Genomic DNA, 21,531 nt, shown 5'->3' with positions numbered 1-21,531 from the left:
CACTCAGAGCTGAGTATATAAGGATTGTGATAAGAATATTAGTAACTGAGTTTGATAACTTTATGAAATCCTATACAGTCACTTCAACTGCCTGTGTGCATGTGCAGCAACCATTTACATGTATATGTATTAGATTTCATTTCATGTACACTATGCATACATGGAAACAATTATTAAAATCCATGACTGGTGGAAAGTAAGTATGATAGCTATGTTGTGTAACGAATGAATGGTAAGAGTACATTCTTTTATGGTTTCAAAGTCTCTCATCTTCAACCATATCATGCATATGTGATTATGTACATTATACTTAGAAAAACTGTCAAAAGATTTGTTAAGAATATTTCAAAATTTGGCAGTTGTAAAAACTCTGGAAAAAATCACCTTCAGATTATTAAGTTGTGTTTGCTGAAGAATTTCCAGTTCAACTTTGCGTTTGTAGCATTTAATGCAATCTTTTTATTAAACCTTAAATAAGAAAATGTATATATAAATGCTGGACTAGTATTTCAGTTTTGGCTATTCAATATTTGTTCTTCTATGCTTAAAGGGGCACAAGCTGAGTTTAAACGTATTAAGGCATAGAATTTGCTGCAGATTTTAAAAGGTACTCACAGTATTGTACTTAGCAAACCATGCTTAGCCACCACTTGGAATTGAGTGAATTCAAACATGGTATTTAAATATAACTCATAAACAATCTGATGACGACGTAATTTATCATACACATCACAATACTTTCAGGAAAGCCGTACTATGCAATCACCTGTTCTAACCATGCCAGAAGGCAATTGTAAAGTTGCACGAGGAAATACATTATACTGGAGTGTGGTTTTATTTCAGTATTTTCACTTCACCCAAAAACCCAAAATACAATATATTAGATTTCACTTGGGCAGAATTTAATAAAATGAAGTAAACGACGCAAAATACATCGATAATACTTAAATACAGCAGTGATAGGTACAGCGCAGCACCGTTTCATTTTGATTTAGTAACTGGTTAAAAATTTCAACAATATATTATCAAAATCTTATGGTAAAACGGCTCTAAACTTCACATTGCAATGAAAATTCTAAAAAAATGTACAAATACACACTTTAAGTTAAAATATGTAGTTTTTAAAGTGTTCCTCTACTCATCAGCATTATATATTCTTTAAAGCGATATCAACTAATTAAAATTCAAGTTATTGATATATTAAAAAATGTATAAAAAAAGACACAGGCAGATATGTAGATATATTTACATGTTAAATGAGACTATTGGGTCCCAACATTTCAGGCCAGTTTGGCTTACAATAACAGCGTACACGTCCACTCATCAGTTGGTCATACCTGAAGAATACAGACACAGAGAAAGTACATTAGAATAAATAATCCGACATATGACTGCAGATTTATTTACTCCAGTGTTCTCCCTAACACACTCTTATAGTGTGATGACTTAATATTACTTCCTATTATGTAAATTAATTTCTATCTTATCAAAAACATTTAAATCATTGTAGTTTGTATGATAATCATGAAGTAATACCTCTGTTTGTAACACCGATGTTCAGTTTTTAATCCTCTCATTTCACATGGTAAACTTGCCAGGAAACTCTTAGTGAATCAACCACAGACCCTCCACCCACTATGAATCAACGAATCATGAAGTGATATCTCTGTTTGTAACACTGATGTTCAGTTTTTAATCCTCTCATTTCACATGTTAAACTTGCCAGGAAACTCTTAGTGAATCAACCATAGACCCTCCACCCACTATGAAACAACGAATCATGAAGTGATATCTCTGTTTGTAACACAAATGTTCATTTTGTATTCCTCTCATTGTACATGTTGAACTTGCCAAGAAACTCTGAGTGAATCACCCAGTAATGACGTCTTTTATACTTGATGTGTTTGGATGAGTGAAACATACAAGAATTGAAAGCAAGTAGACTAAGTATTTTAAAATTTGTAATGTAATGAAATGTCTTTTGATATTTGGACCATGTGAAACTGTAGAATCTAAAAGACTAGATTTGTGTTCTGTACCCTGATATGATACTTGTTGTCTATTAATTAATGTCAATATTACACATTACATTGACATCCATCTGCACTATTTACAACACACATAATGAAAGTATATACTCTCTCACAAAATTAAGTATCTGCACACGACAAAAAAAATAGATTTTAAAGATGCATGCAACATAAGGAATATAAGTTATAACATTACTTAGAAATAAATCTAACTCAAAATAAACAATGCCAGTAACAACAACAACAGGGCTACACTTAGTAATTGAATACAAGTTACATAGTCTTGGTAATGTATGCTAATTGTTGTTGCCAAGGCACACTATACACTACATGCTAAACTGCACATTAAATGCAGCTTACCCCAATGGGGGAATATTTTCAGCTGAGGTACTTCTGTATTGGTATGGATCTGGAGTGTAATCAGATTCCATACGTATTCTCTCTTCTTCTAATTCGTCCTGCATTTTCATTACACTGTTCAAATTAGACATTGGTGCACACCAGTAGTCATTGCTTTCCATTGTCATCTCCTGTCATATCAAAAATAAGCAGTTCAAAATAATTATCAGCTACAGCACAAATAATCACATGATTTTCACATAATCCATAAATGAGCTGTTTATCAACTGTTTATCATCTTCTCGATATAGAGATTGTGTAATTTTTTGGAGTTGTCACTCTGTTACTGTTGGCATAAAACAGAGACACTCACATACATTTACAGTCTGTGACACATGCAAAACAATCTCCCTACTGAAAATGAGATTCAAAATTACTACACTTTGAAGTACCCACATGTGAAGATTTGGCAATGGTAACACATACTGTACTGTGTACTTACAGACACTCACTCACATACATTTACAGTTTGTGACACAATCTCCCTACTGAAAATGAGATTCAAAATTACTACACTTTGAAGTACCCACATGTGAAGATTTGGCAATGGTAACACATACTGTACTGTGTACTTACAGACACTCACTCACATACATTTACAGTTTGTGACACAATCTCCCTACTGAAAATGAGATTCAAAATTACTACACCTTGAACAACCCACATGTGAAGACTTGGCAATGGTAACACATACTGTACTGTGTACTTACAGACACTCACTCACATACATTTACAGTTTGTGACACTTGCAAAACAATCTCCAAACTGAAAATGAGATTCAAAATTACTACACTTTGAAGTACCCACATGTGAAGACTTGGCAATGGTAACACATACTGTACTGTGTACTTACATGTATAAACTGTAATTCTTCTTGTTCCCGAGATATTTGTGTTGATTCTGTGTGATTTACAGGTGGCTGACTTTGAGTCTGTGAATGCTCCATTTCCTCATCTTGTACATCGGTTGGTGGATTGTCTTGGAGTGATTGTAGCGGTCCATGTCTTTCCTGCTGATTCACTTCTTTGAAGACAGATGCTTCAGATGATACACCCTGGCACTGTCTTTTACTGATTGCATCATCACTTTCCTACAGGAAGCAGTAAAAGTGATCTTACATAGTTGCCACAGTAACAGATTAGCTATGCCAAGACAGGGGCAGAATTTGATTTACCAAATATAAACACAATGCAACATATAGTTCTACTTATTCAAAATTTGCTTTATGTACTTTTTATGACTTACTATTAAGTAAAGTAAAGAGCATTGATTCAGTCACAAGTTGAAGTAACATACAAAAATTGTTCTACAGAAATACATGGGGTGAGACCGTGAGGGTGGGTTGTAGGGGTGAAATCATTGAGCCACATCATGACATACATTATAAACATTAGCAAATGATGGTAGCAGATTTTATATAAAAGATACTGATTTTGAAATGATTTTGAACAAATGCAAAGAAGAAGAAAGTACATTCTTTCCTAGTTCTGATACAAAATCATCAAATACCTGATCATTTCTTGTTGCTTTCCTTTTTGTTCCATAAAGTTGGAAACAGGTATTCTGTGGTGATACAAATGTGCACGGTTGTCCAAAGGGATTTCCCCAACCACCAAGATCACAATTAGATGGCATCATTCAATAATTCTGAAAACAATTAAGATTTAGTTAAATTTTAAATCAAGATTTTTTCATGGGTAACAACATTAATACAATCACTAATACATGTACCTGTTTTCAGTAACAAAAAATAAATTACTACTTAGAACTATTATATGATAACACATTATACGAATACAATAAAATATCAATATAAACTTAAAGCGTACAAGCTGAGTTTGTAAATTGTAAGCTTTTAACTCAAGTGAAATTATCTGTATAAAACCCTGAATAAATTGTATGCATCTTCATGTATATTGTGACCTTGTTTTAAATATGTTTCATGCATGGTTTTATTCTCTACTGTCACACAAACAATTGTCCATTGTGGGATAATAAAGATATATTGTATTGTACTGTACTGTATTATATTGTATAAAACTATTCTAGTACAATGTTTAATGTTAATGAATACCTTCAAGGACAAAATAAAAATGTTTTTTTTTTAAAAATACATCCCCCAAAATATTAACTCAGCTTGTGTCTCTTTAATATATTTATATATAAAAATAAATAAATATATATATATATATATATATATATATATATATATATATATATATATATATATATATATATATATATATATTCATATATATTAAAGAATTGTGAATTAAGTCTTTTGTACTTTTTTTATTGTTTTGAATTAAAGTATATATATATATATATATATATATATATATATATATATATATATATATATATATATATATATATATATATATATATATATATATATATATATATATATATATACTGCAATTATAAAGTGGTAAACAAATGTATGGTTAACCTTGCATTTTTCTTACATTTTCCTTTTGCATTTCTAATTTTCAGTATTGACCAACACACATATTGGAAATATAATCTAAACCAAATATTTTCATACAGTTTATTTTCAGTAATTATCAATGTTTAAATAAGCCATTGTAAAATAGTTTTTTTTTTCATACATCATTATTGAATGAACTAGTAATTTTTATAAATGTTTGGTTTGTAAATACTAAATACACGTTTTACATTGAAAGGACATATAAGAGAGAAATATATAAAACATAAATTTAAAGAAACTTTCAAACATTTACTGGCAATGTAACTGCTTACAGAAGCTGTCATTTGCTGTGAAATATTAATCAAAATCCACTCGTACTCTGCTACTTTTCACTGCACCTGAGTACTAACTATAAGTAACGCTACGTATTGCAATACAGTGCACACACAAACGAAAATAGCGTACAGAATGTTAACACTTTGGGCGCAATACATTTATCCAATAAATCTAGTCTGATTTAATTGTATCGGCGTTTAGATTTACTAAAATAACGATGACAACGATAACATTTACGCAATACACTAGTAACACGCCATGATTTAGACTGTCTGACAGGTACTACTAGTACTACGAACAAAAGGTAGCACGTGGGACGCCGCTGTTTGTTTGTGACATTGTTGACCAGGCCAGGCATCGAAGCACATTGTTTGTGTACGGAATGAAATTTGGCAGTTTTCGAAACAAATGTGCGGTTTTAATAACACATGTTATAGACAAGTTTCGGCACAATTCCATGAAACATGTGAGGATGACTTAAAATATAACTCGTACCAATTATTTCGTCTGTTAGCTATGTTATGGACGCGAAGCCCTTCTGTTTGCATTTGAAAGGAAATGACGGAAATGAAACTAAACAGACTACAGCTTCAAATTGACTGCTAGCATGCTCAATATTTCACGACAAAAAATGACGTATTACAAATAACAAAAGTAATAACCACTCTAAAATATCTACGTAAGCATACTTTGATAAAAAATAAACCATATAATTAAAACAAGTAAACAGTTACCGTTCACTACAGGCCGGCTGATCAATTTTTAAAATATCGCCTGCGATTATCCACCGCTTGCCGCCTTTGTTGTCAGGTCAGAGGTGACAATACTCCTCCCTGATTGGTTCTTATTATCTCTAATTTCCCTAATTGCTCATGGAGTTTCAAGCTCCCCATATTTGAGACGGGATATTTAGATTATATTTGTGTTCATTGTATTTTAAATTAGCAATATTCAAGTTCTTAATCTGCTTGACTACAGTTTATTAGCGATGTCTAGTCCACATTGAAAAAATCTAAGTCTCAGAAGTTACATGTTTTCATTACTCGATATTGAGTGTACCTGAAACCGATGAAAGGAGTTAAATAACAAACACACTAACAAGGGAATTCCTCTACAAGATGGCGGAGAATCAAAACAAATTCCTACATTTCTGTATTCTTTTAGCATGTATTTCAGTTGTGAATTCTCAGACACCAACACCTGTTGCAGTAACTGGCTCGGGACAAACAACGATTGGTATAAATGCCACCGGATCAACCTTAGCGGCCACGACGTTACCTCCTACAACTGAGGAAACAACGACTCCACCTGAATCGACAACCCTGCCGCCTGCTACAGGTAACCATATACACTGAAATAAATTTTAAAAAGTATTACATGAATAAATTGCTTAGTGATTGATACTTCTTGCAATCTCTGTAGCAGGTATTGTTTCTATATAACAAAGCAATGATTGATAACATGCATATGACATGTTGAGTTCTACATAGATAGAATGCTGGGCCATGTCTAAGGAATAACTAATTTAATTAATCTACCAACAAATTCGTTAGGACAGCATACATAAAACAACATGACAATGGTATACTCCAATCCTATATTAACATTCACAGTAATGATACTTCATTATCCCACTTGATTTGCTAAGGGATTCCTTATTCTTTTATAAGTTTTATATGAATTTTTCAACTTTAAAAACTTCACTATAAAGTTAGCAAAAAGTTTAATTGTAAAGAAAAAAATTGAATTTAGTTTTACATTTTTACAGTGGTATAACTAATCTCTGAAATGATTTGGAGATGGAAAATCGTTTAAAAACTAGATGTAGATATATAAAGAGATGTTCATATTGTAGTATAGGATCTATAGCAGTCTTGAGAAGTTGATTTGATTTTTGTAATGTTATGATTTCAAATCTGGAGAAAAAAGTGATTCTGCGACTGAAATTATTAGGAACAAGTACACACATAAATTGTAACCCATGCATCTATTTGTTCCACTCGTAACTTGCATACACATGACAATTTTTAACTTGACACATACACTAATTTTATCATGTAAATATGACAGTTTATTCGCTTTCTATCTTTCAGATCTTGGACCATGTATTTGTGATTTAACAGTCGGAGCATGTGATGTCAATTGTTGTTGTGATGAAGACTGCACCGATGATGATAGAGTCACTTTTAGTGAATGTCTAGAGACCCGATTTATGTAAGTACAGCATTGCTTTATTAAATCCTCAAAAAGTACCTCATTCAAATATAGGATTTGTGATTCTTACAGGTAGACTGCCAGTGGTAAAGTATGTGATTTCACTTTTTGATGTAAAATATGCCCATAGGATTATTACATTGCCTGCACACGTTTTACTGTAAAAAAAAGAAATCATGAATTTTGTTACCACTGATTATAATAGTAATAATTAATTATGATAATAAAGAAAATTTATAATGTACCTAATCTGTGCAAGCAAAGCTAGAGGTGCGTGTACTGTGTTTTATCTCTTTTAACAGTCTTAGTCATGTATATGCAAGGAAACCTATTCCTTTAGTTGAGTATTGTAATGATCTGATGAATCATTGTGTGTGTGTGTGTGTGTGTGTGTGTGTGTGTGTGTGTGCACATGTGTCTGTCTGTGACTCTGTGTGTGTGTCAGTTTGATATGCATACAATATTGTAGTTGTATGGTTGTTTGTCATGCTTATTGTATTTTTCCACAGGGTTGATGAGAAAGTATGTTTACAACAAAGTCAATTGATTGTAGCAAACACACCATATACAGTTAGCAAGACTGAGGATGGATTGTTCTGTATTGAATATGATAATTGTAAGTATACTGCTATGACAAGCACTCTTTTAAATTTCATTGTAATTTATTTTTTGTGCTTTCAATGTTGGTATAACAGTGTCTGGCACTGACCACTTGCTTTATAGTACTGTTGTAGAGTGTGGTTTAGGCAATGTGCAATGTTGCAAGGTTTATTTTCAAGATTACAAGTTATGGTAGTTTAACTCAGCAAGTTTATTTACCACTCAGACAGAATCCCACAGCTTCACAATGGATGGTAAGGCATACAGAAGTTATTTTCGCGAGTGATATGGTGTATTCTGTGGCTGTATTTTCATGAGTGATACTATAGGGAGCTAAAATACAGCAGAATAAACCATATCATGTAACAGCAACTATGATGATAAATTCATTTTCAAAATGTTTCATAGAAGTGTATAATTATCCTGTGGCAATGAACAAAATAAAAATACCTTCAGTACATTAGTAAACATCGTGATCGATAATGTTTTCACATACCGAAAGTAGTTCTATTTGTTGTTTACTTGTTTGCAGTGAAAATACCTATCTAATTTGCAGAGTTATGTGATACTTCAACACTTGTAATAGTGAGGAAAAACAGAGAAGTACTTTTTGAAATAACCAAAAGTTTGTTCAAAAAGTGTTCAACAACTGGAAAAAATTCTATCTGTTAAGAAAACAATAAATTTATCAACATATTTTCTCAGGATCGGGTTTTACATGTGGAACTATTTTATCTCAATTTAATCTCAGTTGCATAATTATTTAGTGAAAATATCTGTTTTTATTTGTAACTGTACATCAACATACATAGTGGTACATATGTGATAATTTCAGTACTTAGCTACATGTATATATAAGCCATAGGATAACTACCAACACTACATAGATTATTTTCTGCTCTAACCCAGTCATATACATGTAGTGTTAGATTGAATTGTTGGCAAGTTTATAAAAAAATCATACAGTCTTTGTAACCAGACTCTTGTTTTATCATCAAATGTAGACAACTCTTTCCACATTCTTAATATACATGTTCACTTTCATATTATAAATGTTTATGTTTACAGATGCAATTAGAAATTATTATCTGATCCCAGATACTGTTAATACAGTAGAAAGATTTGATGAATTGACCGATGACTACAAAGATTTCACGTATGAAGTTCCATCAGCTGAAGATGTAATCTATGGTGATTTCTATAAGGTATTGAACATGTAAAAGTTCACTATTAACTTTGAAATATATCAACTAGATATTTCTTACATTAATACACATACATTCACACATATGCACATTAAATAATTTGCATACATACATTGTATACACAGTGACACATAGTAATACAGAAATGTACATTGTGTCAGTCAGATGTATACACATTGACACACAGTAATTCAAAAATGTACATTATGTGTCAGTCAGTTGTATACACGGTGACACACAGTAATACATAAATGTACGTTATGTGTCAGTTAGACTAACCCAGTGATATTGTTTTACTGATTTTAGAACAGTTTAACAGTTGTTTGTATACTGTTAAGGAATCAAGTAAAAAGGCTAGGTTTCCATTATTGATTGCCAGTAACATTGAAGTATCTTTTTTTTTACATTGCTTTCCAGTCAGGTGATCCTATTTATACAATCTATGAGAGTTTGGCACAAGGAAAGTTAGGTCTGTCCAGCAGACTGTCAAGTAGTCTATGTAATGACAACAATCCTGCAGGTACTGTAAAACAATGGTTTCATATCAGTGTGCATCAGTGAATGTAATTTACCAAGTGTCATTTTAGGCTCAAACGGACACCTCAAATTGTGAACCAACCATCTAGACTATGATGATTGTACACAATATTTACACATATTGATACTGCTAATCTAGAAGTACAGACAGAACCAGTGATTAATAGTTGAGTTGTATAAATTGTGGGCAAAACTAAATATTAATGAACACAATTTACATGTGACTTTGAACTATGATATGAAGGGAGTAAACTAAGTTTCTCATGTCATATCTTGCCAAACCATTCCAAATATTCAAGCAAAACTGGAGAGTGTGATATTACATACAAACTACCAGTTGTGTCAGTGTTTAATAGTTAGTGACTGCTTGCTATGATACTGTATGGGTGTTCATATATCTTCTGGTAAGTTTCTGAGCAAACATGGCAAATTTTCTTTTGCATTGGATAATTTTAATAGCTAACTTTATGTCACTTTCTTAATGACCTGAAATGTGTATTGATAATTCTATTGTGAGTGTTTTATTGAAACTTTTTTTTTTTTTTTTTTTTTTTGACAGGTTACTTGTATGATGAATCATTTCAGTGTACTCGTGAGATCACAGATTTAGAGACACAGTGTGAAACTATGCCAGCATTATCTGCTACAATATACTATGAAGGATTCAAATTAGTATCAGTAAGTGAACAATATCACCGTTCTCCTAGAGTGATCTTTTGCATCCCTGAAGGAAGTGTTGCTACAGTATATGGTATAGGATAAGCCAATCTTTTATACCCACAGAAGTTGATGAATTCTCAGGAAAACTGTTACAGTGTTTAGCATGCAACTAACTGTAAAGGGCACAGATATAATCAGATGGAAAAAAAAGAAAAGTTGAAACATTATGTATTATATGAAATCAATGACAATGCACTTTCAAAATCACGAGTACTGAATGTTTATTATACATATTTATCATAAAGTTTCTTTATAAAGTGTTTTGAAGATTATGTATTTGAACTATGGAACACTGAAACATAAGTATACCATTACCGAATGAAGCAGAGTGTGTTTTGAACCACTCATACATACCTCCTTGAATGAATGGGTTAGTGCTTGAGGGGCCTAATACCATGTTTTCTGATCTTCATTTTCAACCATTTTAATTTTGTTCACATGTGATTTTTGATTTCACAAAAAACCAACATTCATTCTAAAAGATAACTAGACAAACACATGATTTAAAGTTAGCTCATAGTCAAAAGAGCTTAGAAAAAAAATTGTTTGTTTTTGTCTTTTTTCAAAAAAATGAGATATTTTTCACAAGCCCTGAAGATATGATCTGATAGTTTACTGTTTCTTCTCCAATCTCACCGAAAAATTGTTCCTGGGTAAAGACAGAAAGTGAGGAAAGAATCGTGATTTAAATTTGACTTAGGATCATGCTGAAAATACATTTTTTGGTCCTTTTTCTCAAAATAACATTTTTGTAATTAGGCCGTAATGTCACTAATCCCTTCAAATCTGTAAATAGACCTTCCAACATAGACTCCCAGGAAATCTCTGACCAAGGTATGTCCAGTACTCTTGATTACATATTATTCACTAGGTGTACCATAAATTTTGTGTCCAGGATATTTTAAAGAAAATAATGTCTGCTGTAGTTATCTTACCCGTACATGTCTTTTTTCTGTCTATAGACACCATATTTCTTTAAAGAGATTGAGCAAGGACCAATCATAGTGAATTTAACAACTGTAGCACCAACAACGATGGTAACAGTCAACACTACAATTGGTTCTACCGATATACCCATCATTGATATACCAGAGAATGAGACTACGTTATATGACCACCCACTTCTACTGGAGATAGTGGTGAAAAGACCATTGTTGTGTATTGGTTTATTTGGTGTAAAGAGAGAATGCAACTTTACATTTTATGATATCCCATCACCATCCTATGATGGCTCTACAAACACATGCGAGAATGCAATCTTTGAGGTATGCCACCCATAAAATTCAGCAATCATACCTTGTATATTCATGTAATGCTATATTGCAGCACTCATAATAATGAAAGGATACAGGATTTCTAAACAGTCCAATTCTTTTAGCATATAGTTACTTCTCTACCATTGGAGTCTGAAGTTATTGTCAAAATATTTGTACAAATATGATCTTATAAGAACAATTCTTGTGTATGTCCACAAAGGAATTAGGTGACATTGTACATTTATAATGGTAACGAGCCTTATGTGATTACTTGCCTCATAATTGAAGTGACAAGTTCCCCTGTCACTCATATTTTCCTCGTCTAAACAAAGCAACTATTTGTATTGTAATAACTTCATGTGACATAAAATTTTCTGTGTTCATATAAACAATACAATACAATACAATACAATACAATACAATACAATACAATACAATACAATACAATACAATACAATACAATATAAAACTGTATTGATCCTTATCAGGAAATTTTAAACATTAATATTTTCTATGCATATCCAATGACACATATCATCACATCTTTATATTCATGTGTATATCATACTAAAATAATGAAAGAAGTTTTCAGTTCATATTTTATAATAATATGTTGAAAGATTAACTTTGTCAACACAATAGTCTAACCCATTCAATTATCATTTTGCTTACAAAGGTTACCTACATAATCACCACCAATGGAACAAATGGAATATATGAAGCAGAAGTTGAACTTGTACTTGGTAATATCACAGACGACATTTTACCAATGTCTCAGAAATTTTCATCAACATTTTCCAAGGTAGGCAATGTTGAATTTTATAAACCATTTTTTAGATTGGATAAATAATGGTTAATGTAATATGTAAAATTGACAAGTATACACATAGTCTTTTAGTTTTTAGTTTTATACATATGTTTAGATTCAGTTACTGATATATACATGACAAATTTATAATTTACTTTGGAAAGATTACTTGAATATAGTATCATTCATCCCTCTGTTAATGAAATGACTTTATTCCATTGTTTTTATTATGTGTATGTATTATACCAACATTTCTAATACACTGATGCATGGAATAAACATCAAATTTCTCATTCATGCCATTCTTTTTGAGAGGTGGCGTCAATTTAATTACCAGTCGAATTTAATATTAGTTGCTGCAACTAATTGTAAGAAGCATCAAATTTGTCATGTACCTGATATAATAGTTAGATTAGTTACATGAGAAGTTTGATGTTTATTCCAGGCCTTAGTTGTTTCTTTCTTACAACTTACCAGTTATACTTGATAGTATGTGTGTCTTATCAGTCGCATTCATGTATGAGTTAATTCAACTTTTCATTCCAGTATGATGAGACAGATACACGTCAAAAAAGTGGTAACCCTGGTTATGTTGTTGGAGAACCATTATTAGCTGGTAATGAAGAGACTACTTTCGATGATGAAGGAGTGGAAAGATATCCTTCAATATTATAACTAATATTTTCCCAAACCCTAGTCCAGCTGCTAGATCTGGCCTGGACAAGTCTGTTAACTTTAAAGTAGACCACAGGTCTCGATAAAGTGAGGTATACGCTGCTCCTCCCTCAGCTAGATACCAATAGTCACCAATCATTCAACATGTATGGCTTTGATGTGATTTGAATGTTATCAGGACAGACCTAGAGCCATGTTGCTGAGATCATCCTTATATGTAAACTCATGACTAGCTGTTATTAGAAATACTGATTCTGTTTGATAAATTTTATCTTTCCACTACCCTAACAAAAGAGTCATACTGCCTTATATGGCACGCACTACAAATACTTGTCTTTACCAATATTCCTTAACTTTTCATACATATGCCATCAGTATTGGCAGTGATAGAGATAATTGGTTGACTGTTGTAGCTCCTAATGCCAATGGATATTGTCAACAAGACGGTGACAGAACCCCTGTTACATTTGGACTCGATATCAGAACAGGGTGCACTATCCAGTAAGTACATGTAAGGTTGATAGAGTGGACTAATATGATTTGTGTGTGTGTGGGTGTGTGTGTAGGTGTGTGTGTGTGCGTGCGCATGTACATGTGTGTGATTTGAATCTATGATTACAGTCTACTGTATCAGATCACATACCTTCATATTCAAAGCTGTATCTACACTGTCAGTTTGTGTGTACAAAGATATGTCATACCTATTATTCTGTGTGTTATTAGGTTATACTATGGTAACATGTCTGATCTGTGTGAAATGATACAAGAAGGCATCAACAATACTTTGTTAGGACCATATCCACCAACCCATATAGGTATGTTTGGTAATACAGACCCGCAGACCTTTGGTGACTGGGTTCCCATACTACAAAGTAATGTCCAGGCAGGAACTCCATTGGTAAGTACAACCTGTAACATCCAAGTAGAACAAATGCATTGTGAGATCTACTCCCATATAGCATTCATGTTAGATCTAAAATAACACTGTCATTTTTTAAAACTTTGAACCCAATGTGGTTGCTGTAAATGCTAAATATACATGTGTATGGCTTACTTGTATTACTAGATAATAAATAAGTTTTCATCACAAGTAATGCCAAAGTCTCTGACTTGTAATTCTTGTTATGACATGATTGATTCTGATTGTATCCGTGTAGGGAGGTGATGTTGGTATCTGTAGGAATATGGTGATGGGTGTCCATCTTGAAATCCTGTATGCAAACACTGGATCTCTGGCTAATCCACAACCTAAGATTGTGGGTGCTACCTATAGATATGCCTCTCCTGTACAACTAGAATTTCAGGTACTGGTATACAATTCTATAAAGTAATGACTAGCAATCTTCACAATGATATGTCTGAGAGTCACATGGTTGGATAGTTTTGCAGAATAGATAGATTTCATGTTTATTTCAGACAACATAAATGTAATCTCTCTTTGTAAACAAATTGTCCTGAATTTTCAAGAGCTTTTAACCTTTAACCTCCAATACAAAATGTAATTTACAGTTTATATATTTGTTGTTGGAGTCAGCGTTGTTTTGAATTAGTTGTTTATAGTTTATGCTTTTCATACTGAACAAATGAGGGAAGTAGAAATTAATAAGTTATTCTTTTTATTCTCTCAGAAAGTGAATATCTTAGTTCATACCCGATTTCTCTTATTGCTGTGTGACATATGTATTTTGTGTAGTTTCACTGTCCTACAAGAATTATGTAAAGATGAACTCTTTAAAAGAACATTGAAAAATTTGTGAGTCACTTTTTAAAAATACCTGCACGAAAGTAGTAAAGGAGTACACAAATGGATAGGATTCCTTTCCAACTAGTTTTACACCTCAATAGGTTATTGAAGGAGACTGGGTCAGATTTACAATGTGGTCATAGGTACTTGAAAATGTGTGTCAAATGTTCCTAATCATACTATTTCACAACAGATTTCCATTGACTTAATGTTTGTTAATTTATATTTTTACAGTGTATTGGTGCATACTGTCAACCTGGCTCAGAAGATCTACCACAGTCATTTGAAGTTGTCAGTTCAGTTGCATTCATCGATACATCATCCTATCCAGAAGGTGTACTAGCGGCACCACCAAAATTCTCAGCCAAGTTACCATATGATTTCTTTTATCCATTTGGAGCTAGTGACAGCACAGCTGTTAGGTCTGCAATGTCTCTTAGTCTACTAAGTCTGATTACAGTATGGCTTAACCTTTGATAAATGATGTGTGTTTAGCATTCATATCACTGTACTTGCCGTCCAACTCAACTCAACTAGAGAATTGAAATTATATTCTTGTCAGGGTGAGGAAAACATACTGAAAGAACTTTTACTGAGAATGTTTAACTATATAACTAATGTATGAACAACCATAGACAGGGAGAAGAAACTCCACTGTCTATGGAACAACTTGGTTCATTGTCAATCTGTCACTATGTCATAGCAGAATTTGTCTTTTACTTCAACATTCCAGGTGGATTGTAACTAGGTCTATGCAGCAGTAAAGTGACAAGTTAAAAATATCATTTCATTTCATCCTAAAGAAGTAAAGTATACTATTCAAAATAATTGAGCATTTGCAAAATATTAGAGCACATTAGATGACAAATTTTGACTTACAACATGATTGGATCTTTAACTCAGCAGTACTGACTGTATAGGATATGTAAAACATGTCTGGTGTAGCTGTTCATTCATTCATTCATGGTGTATGTGTGATGAGATTCAAACACATCATTGATTGCATTTTGATCAGAATATCTCATCTGTAAGCAATAACAAATAAGTAATATGTAGAATAGTTTGCAAGGTAAAAACTATTCCAAACCCTGACACTCATAAGGAGAGTACCAAGTGAACTTTTAGTTGGTGAGCCACTGAAAACTTAAAAAAAAAAATCTTCTTCATTTTTGCAGAAAACTTATCAAACAAACTCACTTTGTAATATAGCTGTATATTTTTTGTACTTATTAACAAAATTGTACTTCAGGTTTTTGAAAAGAGAATATTTGTGTGCCACGTCAGTTCAACATTGAAATATTCTATTTGTAGTCAGTGTGGATAAGGTCAAAGGTCAAGTGAACATAGTTCAAATAAGGTGGGTCTTTGGGATACTTGCACACATAATGATCTGATGTAAATAACTATTTTGTAAATATGGAGATATAAGTTTTATAGATAATTTTCATAGATCGATAATAATCTGTACATTGTAGATTTCCATCTTGCTTTCATAATGTTGATAACTGGCGACAATTCTTTGTAGACCAATGGTATTTTTCAAATAACCATCATACAAATGTAGGTAAATTTAGGGACAATCGCACAATGTTACACAAACTCAATGAACTAACTTTGTTCCTTTATGGGTGGAGGTCTGGCATCAATGCAATTGCTGAACTTCAGTTCACACTTCTAACCATAATTTCGAAAACGTTCACCGTCACCTTCAATGATAACAGGTTCTGTATTTACTACTGAGATGTTCATAAGTTCATTAAAATTTATTTCTAATGAGGTATACAGTGCTGAGTTTTCAGTAGTATTTTAATGTGTTTTCCATCATGTTTTTACATTATATCGATCGTAGTGGTGTGACCGCTATAGTTTTCATCATGGTTTACTTCATATATAAATGTGTCGATGTCACATGTGTGAACGTTCGTTTAGGGGAAGCCCCTCATTTTGTCCTAAAGGAACGAAGTTTGTTTATTGAGCTTGTGCGACATTGTGTGCGACCATCCCTATAGGTTACTTTTATCGTCTGTGCATTAAACTTATAATTGGTGAAAAAATTATTACTTTCAAACACTCACATTCCAAAATGATAAAGGAGATTTTTATCATCAAATCATCAATATGTGTATGTGTTGTAGATTGTATGTAACAAATCAACACTCATGGTACATGATGTAGTTATACTTAAGGAATTGTGTTTTGTATCTTTCCATTTATTCAAGTAATAACGTTTTTGATGATATATTTATTTGAATCGATCCAGTACTTCATTTGAATTACAAGTTAATTTTCAGAATGATAAAATACAGGGTGCTTTAAAATAAAAGTGAGCATGTCTACTTATTATAAAACATGTAGCTTAGATCTTCTTTTCATAAATTGTGTAATTTTATCTTCAATGATCTCGGTTGACATGACATGTATAAATTTTGGTATTTATTTAAATTGTACACAAAACAAAATTGTGATTATTTAAAATCATACTTTTTAAAAACTGAAATAAAATTTGAAATAAAAAGATCTGATTCTTTGAATCTTTTCCGCATGATTTCAGTGTTGTCTGTATCCAAGGGTTTTGATTACACATAGAACTGTTGAAGTCCTACTATCGTTGTTAACATGTTTTATAAACAGTATCTCTGGGTTTGTTGAAGGAGCAAATTTGTTGATTACAACTGTAATATTACAACAATTGGAGGTCACACTGCACCAAAGGTGCACAGCTCTCATCCTTCGGATTTTGTTAGGCAACCTTCAGAGCACAGTCCTGAGGACTTACAAGACTATCAAACTTGTAAATGTACAAACTATCAAAACTATTCCTAAAACACTAGTCTCTTCATCGTGCAACTGTCGCCAAGTTGACCATTTGTTGTGTAATTGTCTCTCCAAGGTGACCTTGTCTTTCAAAGTGAACCATCCATCATGTAACTATTGGCGTGCAATATTACATCTTCTTAATTTTTGTCTTCTTAATAGTATCAATGTCTGTTTTTCTGAGTATCTGTACACCATCTCTATATTTGCCAATCTGTCCATGTATACTCCTCTCCAGTGTGGGATCGGACCAGAATCCAAATCTCCTGAAATCAACAAATCATAGAACAATGATTGCATGGGTGGTGGCTTTACATAGTCATTGCATTTTATACTGTAGGGTTTGTCTTGGATGCAATGTATACTACGCAACTCCAACAACTTAGATTAGAATGGAATTCTGACAACACAATCAAGGAGTCTAGCCTAGTTGCTGAGCAAACTAACATCCAGTTTGATGAAGCCCATCAATCCAAACAGATTAAATCTTTACTCATTTGGTTGTGAAGTGTCTAGGAAATGTGTCCTGATTGGTGCACTAATGACTAGTGAGGGAAGATGTGGGTGGGTAGAGATGATGTAGCACGCCCTCTATGGTCAAATGATGAAGTCAAATAAAAGAATGAAGTTTTTGAATGCTGATAAAATATCAAACTAATTCTGATGTAAAAATCACTCGATATTACCATTAGCTGTACTCACTGAGACATTACAGAAGTCAAAGGCAAGACAGTGAATGTAAAGGTCAAATTCAATCATTCATCTACAACAGAATTTGAATGTCAACTTAAAAGAATGTTGCAATGGAAACACAAAACTTACTTGAGTTTTCCTTCCAGTACATCTCTTTTGTCTGACCTCTTTTTGGAAACTTTAAATCCAAGTTTACGATCCTGTGAAAAGTAAAACCAGAGTTACTACTGTCTACATGTTATAGTCTTACTGATACAGTTTTAAATTAGTCTTCAATAGATAAGTATTTGTTTGACAGCGAGAATTATGACAGCAATTTTGTTCAGGGGTGATAGGAAATAAATTTACCTGAATATCCCCATACTCGTCATAGTCTTATCAAATTTATGGTAAAATATATAGAAATCTATGGAAGTTCTATTCTGAATTCTGCACTCTGTTACCAGGGACTCAGTTCCCAAACCTTATCAACAACACTGGTGTCTCTTGCGAGACATGTGACAATAGCCCATTGTAGTACACCCCTGATGAGATGTCAGCGAAAATTTGTGATTCACTGCCAAGAAATGTCATTACTAACTTGTGTCATAGTATGTAATAGTATGTATTACACTGACATACAATGTGTCGTGTTGTATTTACTTCACAATGGTACAAGTTGGCTTGCTCATACTGTAAACATGTACAATGTTTGATGGGAAGAATAAAACTCAAATATCAACTATGCATGAGCTACATATGTGAAAGATTTCTCTTTCCATCCGGAGAAAGTGTGTGATTATGTCTTTTTCTTCTCATTCACTAATGTTATATAAACAATCAACATGCTAGCAATGCCTGACAGGTCATGAACACTTACAAGTTCTCTTTGATTCTTTTCATCTTCCTTTTTCTGTTTCTGCATCTCCATGTATTTCTTATAGTTGACATATTCTTTCTTTGGTGGCTAAAAGTAGTATTATTAAATTGTTATGGAAATCATAAAAATATTTATGTATTTCCACACAAAAAGCAACAAAGGGAATATAAAATAAATCCACAGCCAAGAGAGTAATTCCCAATAGTGACAAGACATTTTTGTGTATTTTTTCAGTTACATCAAAAACTGAGAAAACTTCATCTTAAATTGTTTTCATATTTACATTTATAATTTGGTAAAAAGTGCTTCAATTCAGATAATTTTAATTGTGCAGCATTAAAATGAAAGATAAGGATATCTAAGCCTGGAATCCATGCGGATTGAGATTTCAAATTTTGCTTTCCAATTGAAAATTCCAACCTGCATGGATTCCATGCTAAGGATATCTATACACTAAGACACTGGCAGTGCTACATAGGGTAGTTATTGTGTAAAGATAGTCACTTCATTTACCTTTGCACCAAGTTTGATTGCTCTCCTCACTTCCAATTGCTTCTTATCTTCATAGGCAAACCCTGATATTCCAAAGTCTCTAACTTCTCTCCTGGCTTTTTTCAAACTCATCTGAGCTCTAGATCCATCACTTGCACTATTTTCTTCAATGTCGTTGTCATCAGTTTTTGCTGCTTCTGCTTTCTGTTTAGTTGAACAGATCATAAAGAAGTTTGATATTTGATTATACATTGTATATTGTGTAAAAAGTCAATTTATGTTATTATTACAAACACAGAGACATTATGGACCTAACTTAACTACAACCTTGGATTATTGATGCTTGCCTTATTGTGGTTTGGTTCATGAGGTCCATCATATTTCTAATGACTGCTTCACTTCATTGTTTTGATGGCTGCACTCCATCGAGAAAAAATGTCGCAAGAAACTGTATTCAATCAATCTAAGCTGTAACAATTGAATCGTCCTTCTGATGAGGATCCTCTACCAAGACAGATCGATAGCTTAATGCCAACAATTCTGATTTGCTTGTGTGGTATAACCTTTCTTAATCATTTCATATACCAAGCTCATGAACAGTTTTGGTCATTCAATCTAGCTATCTGAAAGTGTAGCATGTGCAATTCCTTATAAGTTTCTTACTGGTTGTGTCAAACACAACCAGTTAACACTAACATGAAATGAGCTGCAACAACAACAGAAATGACGAGTAGTAATTGCAACAAAACCTTTGAAATTTATGAACATGCATAACTGCTAAACCTACCTTCTTTCTCTTCTTTGGATCTTCAAAGACAATCACTTCAGGTGTTTTCCTTTTCTGTTTTTTATGATCATTTCTAATCTCTCCTGTATTATCTACTGGACCATTTTTTTCATTGCCTGGTATCTTATCAAGTTCTAAGTCTTTAGTCCAAGACTCTAACTTGTTACTTTTACTACACACTTTGTTCTTCGTCAGTAACCCTAGTTCACTGTCTTGACTTGTCCTGTCTTTTGACTTGGATTTCTTTTTCTTCTTTTTGCTACCAACATCTGTAATTTTGTCAGTATAATCTTCAGAAACGTTACTTTTTAGGTGAGACACTTTTTGTTTTCTTTTCCTTTTCTTTTTCATTTTATCATATTCCTCTTCGTCTAGAAAACTGTCACCTGTGGAAACAAATTAACATACAAGTTAACAAACTATCAGATACCATGTTAATACAATCACACATCATGTTAATTAGCCAACACCATTGTAACTGTATCTTACCATATTCCAGAAGTTTGTCGACTAGGCGATGTTGTTCCGATTCTTCTAGTCCAATACTTGTATCCGAATCACTGGACATTATGGACATTTATCAAGATTTAAAATTTCACAAATGTTATATCAAATATTACAACTCTTTAAAATGTTGTTAAATCATTCGTGTGTGATCTATGGTTAAATATACACGCCACTAAATCCTGAGTTCGATGAATTTGGCAAAACATTGGCATTACCACGATTATCACGACAACGAATGCAACAACGTGTGTTAATGATGAAAAGTAGCGTAGCAATTTCAGGTCGTGGGTTCGTAAATTCATCACTCGTTTAACATTTTTAATATGTTTCTCATGAATTGTATAAATATATTCCAAAACTGCTAAATATTATCAAATTAACGCAATTAAACCATCATTTTAATTAAATATGACGAATAAAGTGG

The 21,531-nt window shown here is 32.6% G+C and overlaps 3 protein-coding genes across 3 annotated transcripts; 1 reads left to right on the top strand and 2 right to left on the bottom strand.

Annotated features, from left to right (window-relative positions):
* LOC144434467 (uncharacterized) lies at positions 1–6,005 on the bottom strand. The gene is made up of 5 exons (XM_078122918.1): positions 5,931–6,005; positions 3,939–4,076; positions 3,283–3,519; positions 2,391–2,560; positions 1–1,337 (listed from the first exon to the last, which is right to left on the bottom strand). The coding sequence occupies exons 2-5, from the start codon at positions 4,065–4,067 to the stop codon at positions 1,253–1,255; spliced, it is 621 nt and encodes a 206-aa protein (XP_077979044.1). The 5' UTR covers positions 4,068–4,076; positions 5,931–6,005; the 3' UTR covers positions 1–1,252.
* Positions 6,006–6,314: 309 nt separating this feature from the next.
* LOC144433803 (tectonic-1-like) lies at positions 6,315–17,451 on the top strand. Its single transcript, XM_078122169.1, has 13 exons — positions 6,315–6,534; positions 7,290–7,410; positions 7,920–8,026; positions 9,079–9,215; positions 9,633–9,735; positions 10,312–10,430; positions 11,435–11,737; positions 12,405–12,530; positions 13,083–13,192; positions 13,575–13,712; positions 13,935–14,133; positions 14,369–14,515; positions 15,190–17,451. The coding sequence occupies exons 1-13, from the start codon at positions 6,315–6,317 to the stop codon at positions 15,430–15,432; spliced, it is 2,073 nt and encodes a 690-aa protein (XP_077978295.1). The 3' UTR covers positions 15,433–17,451.
* Positions 17,317–21,215, bottom strand: LOC144433805 (uncharacterized). Its single transcript, XM_078122170.1, has 6 exons — positions 21,090–21,215; positions 20,597–20,986; positions 19,835–20,013; positions 19,322–19,408; positions 18,592–18,662; positions 17,317–18,035 (listed from the first exon to the last, which is right to left on the bottom strand). The coding sequence occupies exons 1-6, from the start codon at positions 21,175–21,177 to the stop codon at positions 17,900–17,902; spliced, it is 951 nt and encodes a 316-aa protein (XP_077978296.1). The 5' UTR covers positions 21,178–21,215; the 3' UTR covers positions 17,317–17,899.
* Positions 21,216–21,531: the final 316 nt, after the last annotated feature.

Source organism: Glandiceps talaboti, chromosome 4 (genome assembly GCF_964340395.1).
Source record: "Glandiceps talaboti chromosome 4, keGlaTala1.1, whole genome shotgun sequence".
Classification (NCBI taxonomy): Eukaryota; Metazoa; Hemichordata; class Enteropneusta; family Spengelidae; genus Glandiceps; species Glandiceps talaboti.
This window is presented reverse-complemented; position numbering and strand designations above follow the sequence as displayed.

Coding starts and splice junctions, on each gene's coding strand:
- LOC144434467 (XM_078122918.1), bottom strand. CDS start 4,067: ATGATGCCATCTAATTGTGATCTTGGTGGTTGGGGAAATCCCTTTGGA. Junction 3,520..3,938: donor AAGCAACAAGAAATGATCAG/GTATTTGATGAT, acceptor TGCTTCCTGTAG/GAAAGTGATGATGCAATCAG. Junction 2,561..3,282: donor AAGAATTACAGTTTATACAT/GTAAGTACACAG, acceptor TTGATATGACAG/GAGATGACAATGGAAAGCAA.
- LOC144433805 (XM_078122170.1), bottom strand. CDS start 21,177: ATGTCCATAATGTCCAGTGATTCGGATACAAGTATTGGACTAGAAGAA. Junction 20,014..20,596: donor AAAGAAGAGAAAGAAGGTAG/GTTTAGCAGTTA, acceptor CTAAACAGAAAG/CAGAAGCAGCAAAAACTGAT. Junction 18,036..18,591: donor GTACTGGAAGGAAAACTCAA/GTAAGTTTTGTG, acceptor TGTTGATTTCAG/GAGATTTGGATTCTGGTCCG.
- LOC144433803 (XM_078122169.1), top strand. CDS start 6,315: ATGGCGGAGAATCAAAACAAATTCCTACATTTCTGTATTCTTTTAGCA. Junction 6,535..7,289: donor AACCCTGCCGCCTGCTACAG/GTAACCATATAC, acceptor TCTATCTTTCAG/ATCTTGGACCATGTATTTGT. Junction 11,738..12,404: donor GCGAGAATGCAATCTTTGAG/GTATGCCACCCA, acceptor TTGCTTACAAAG/GTTACCTACATAATCACCAC.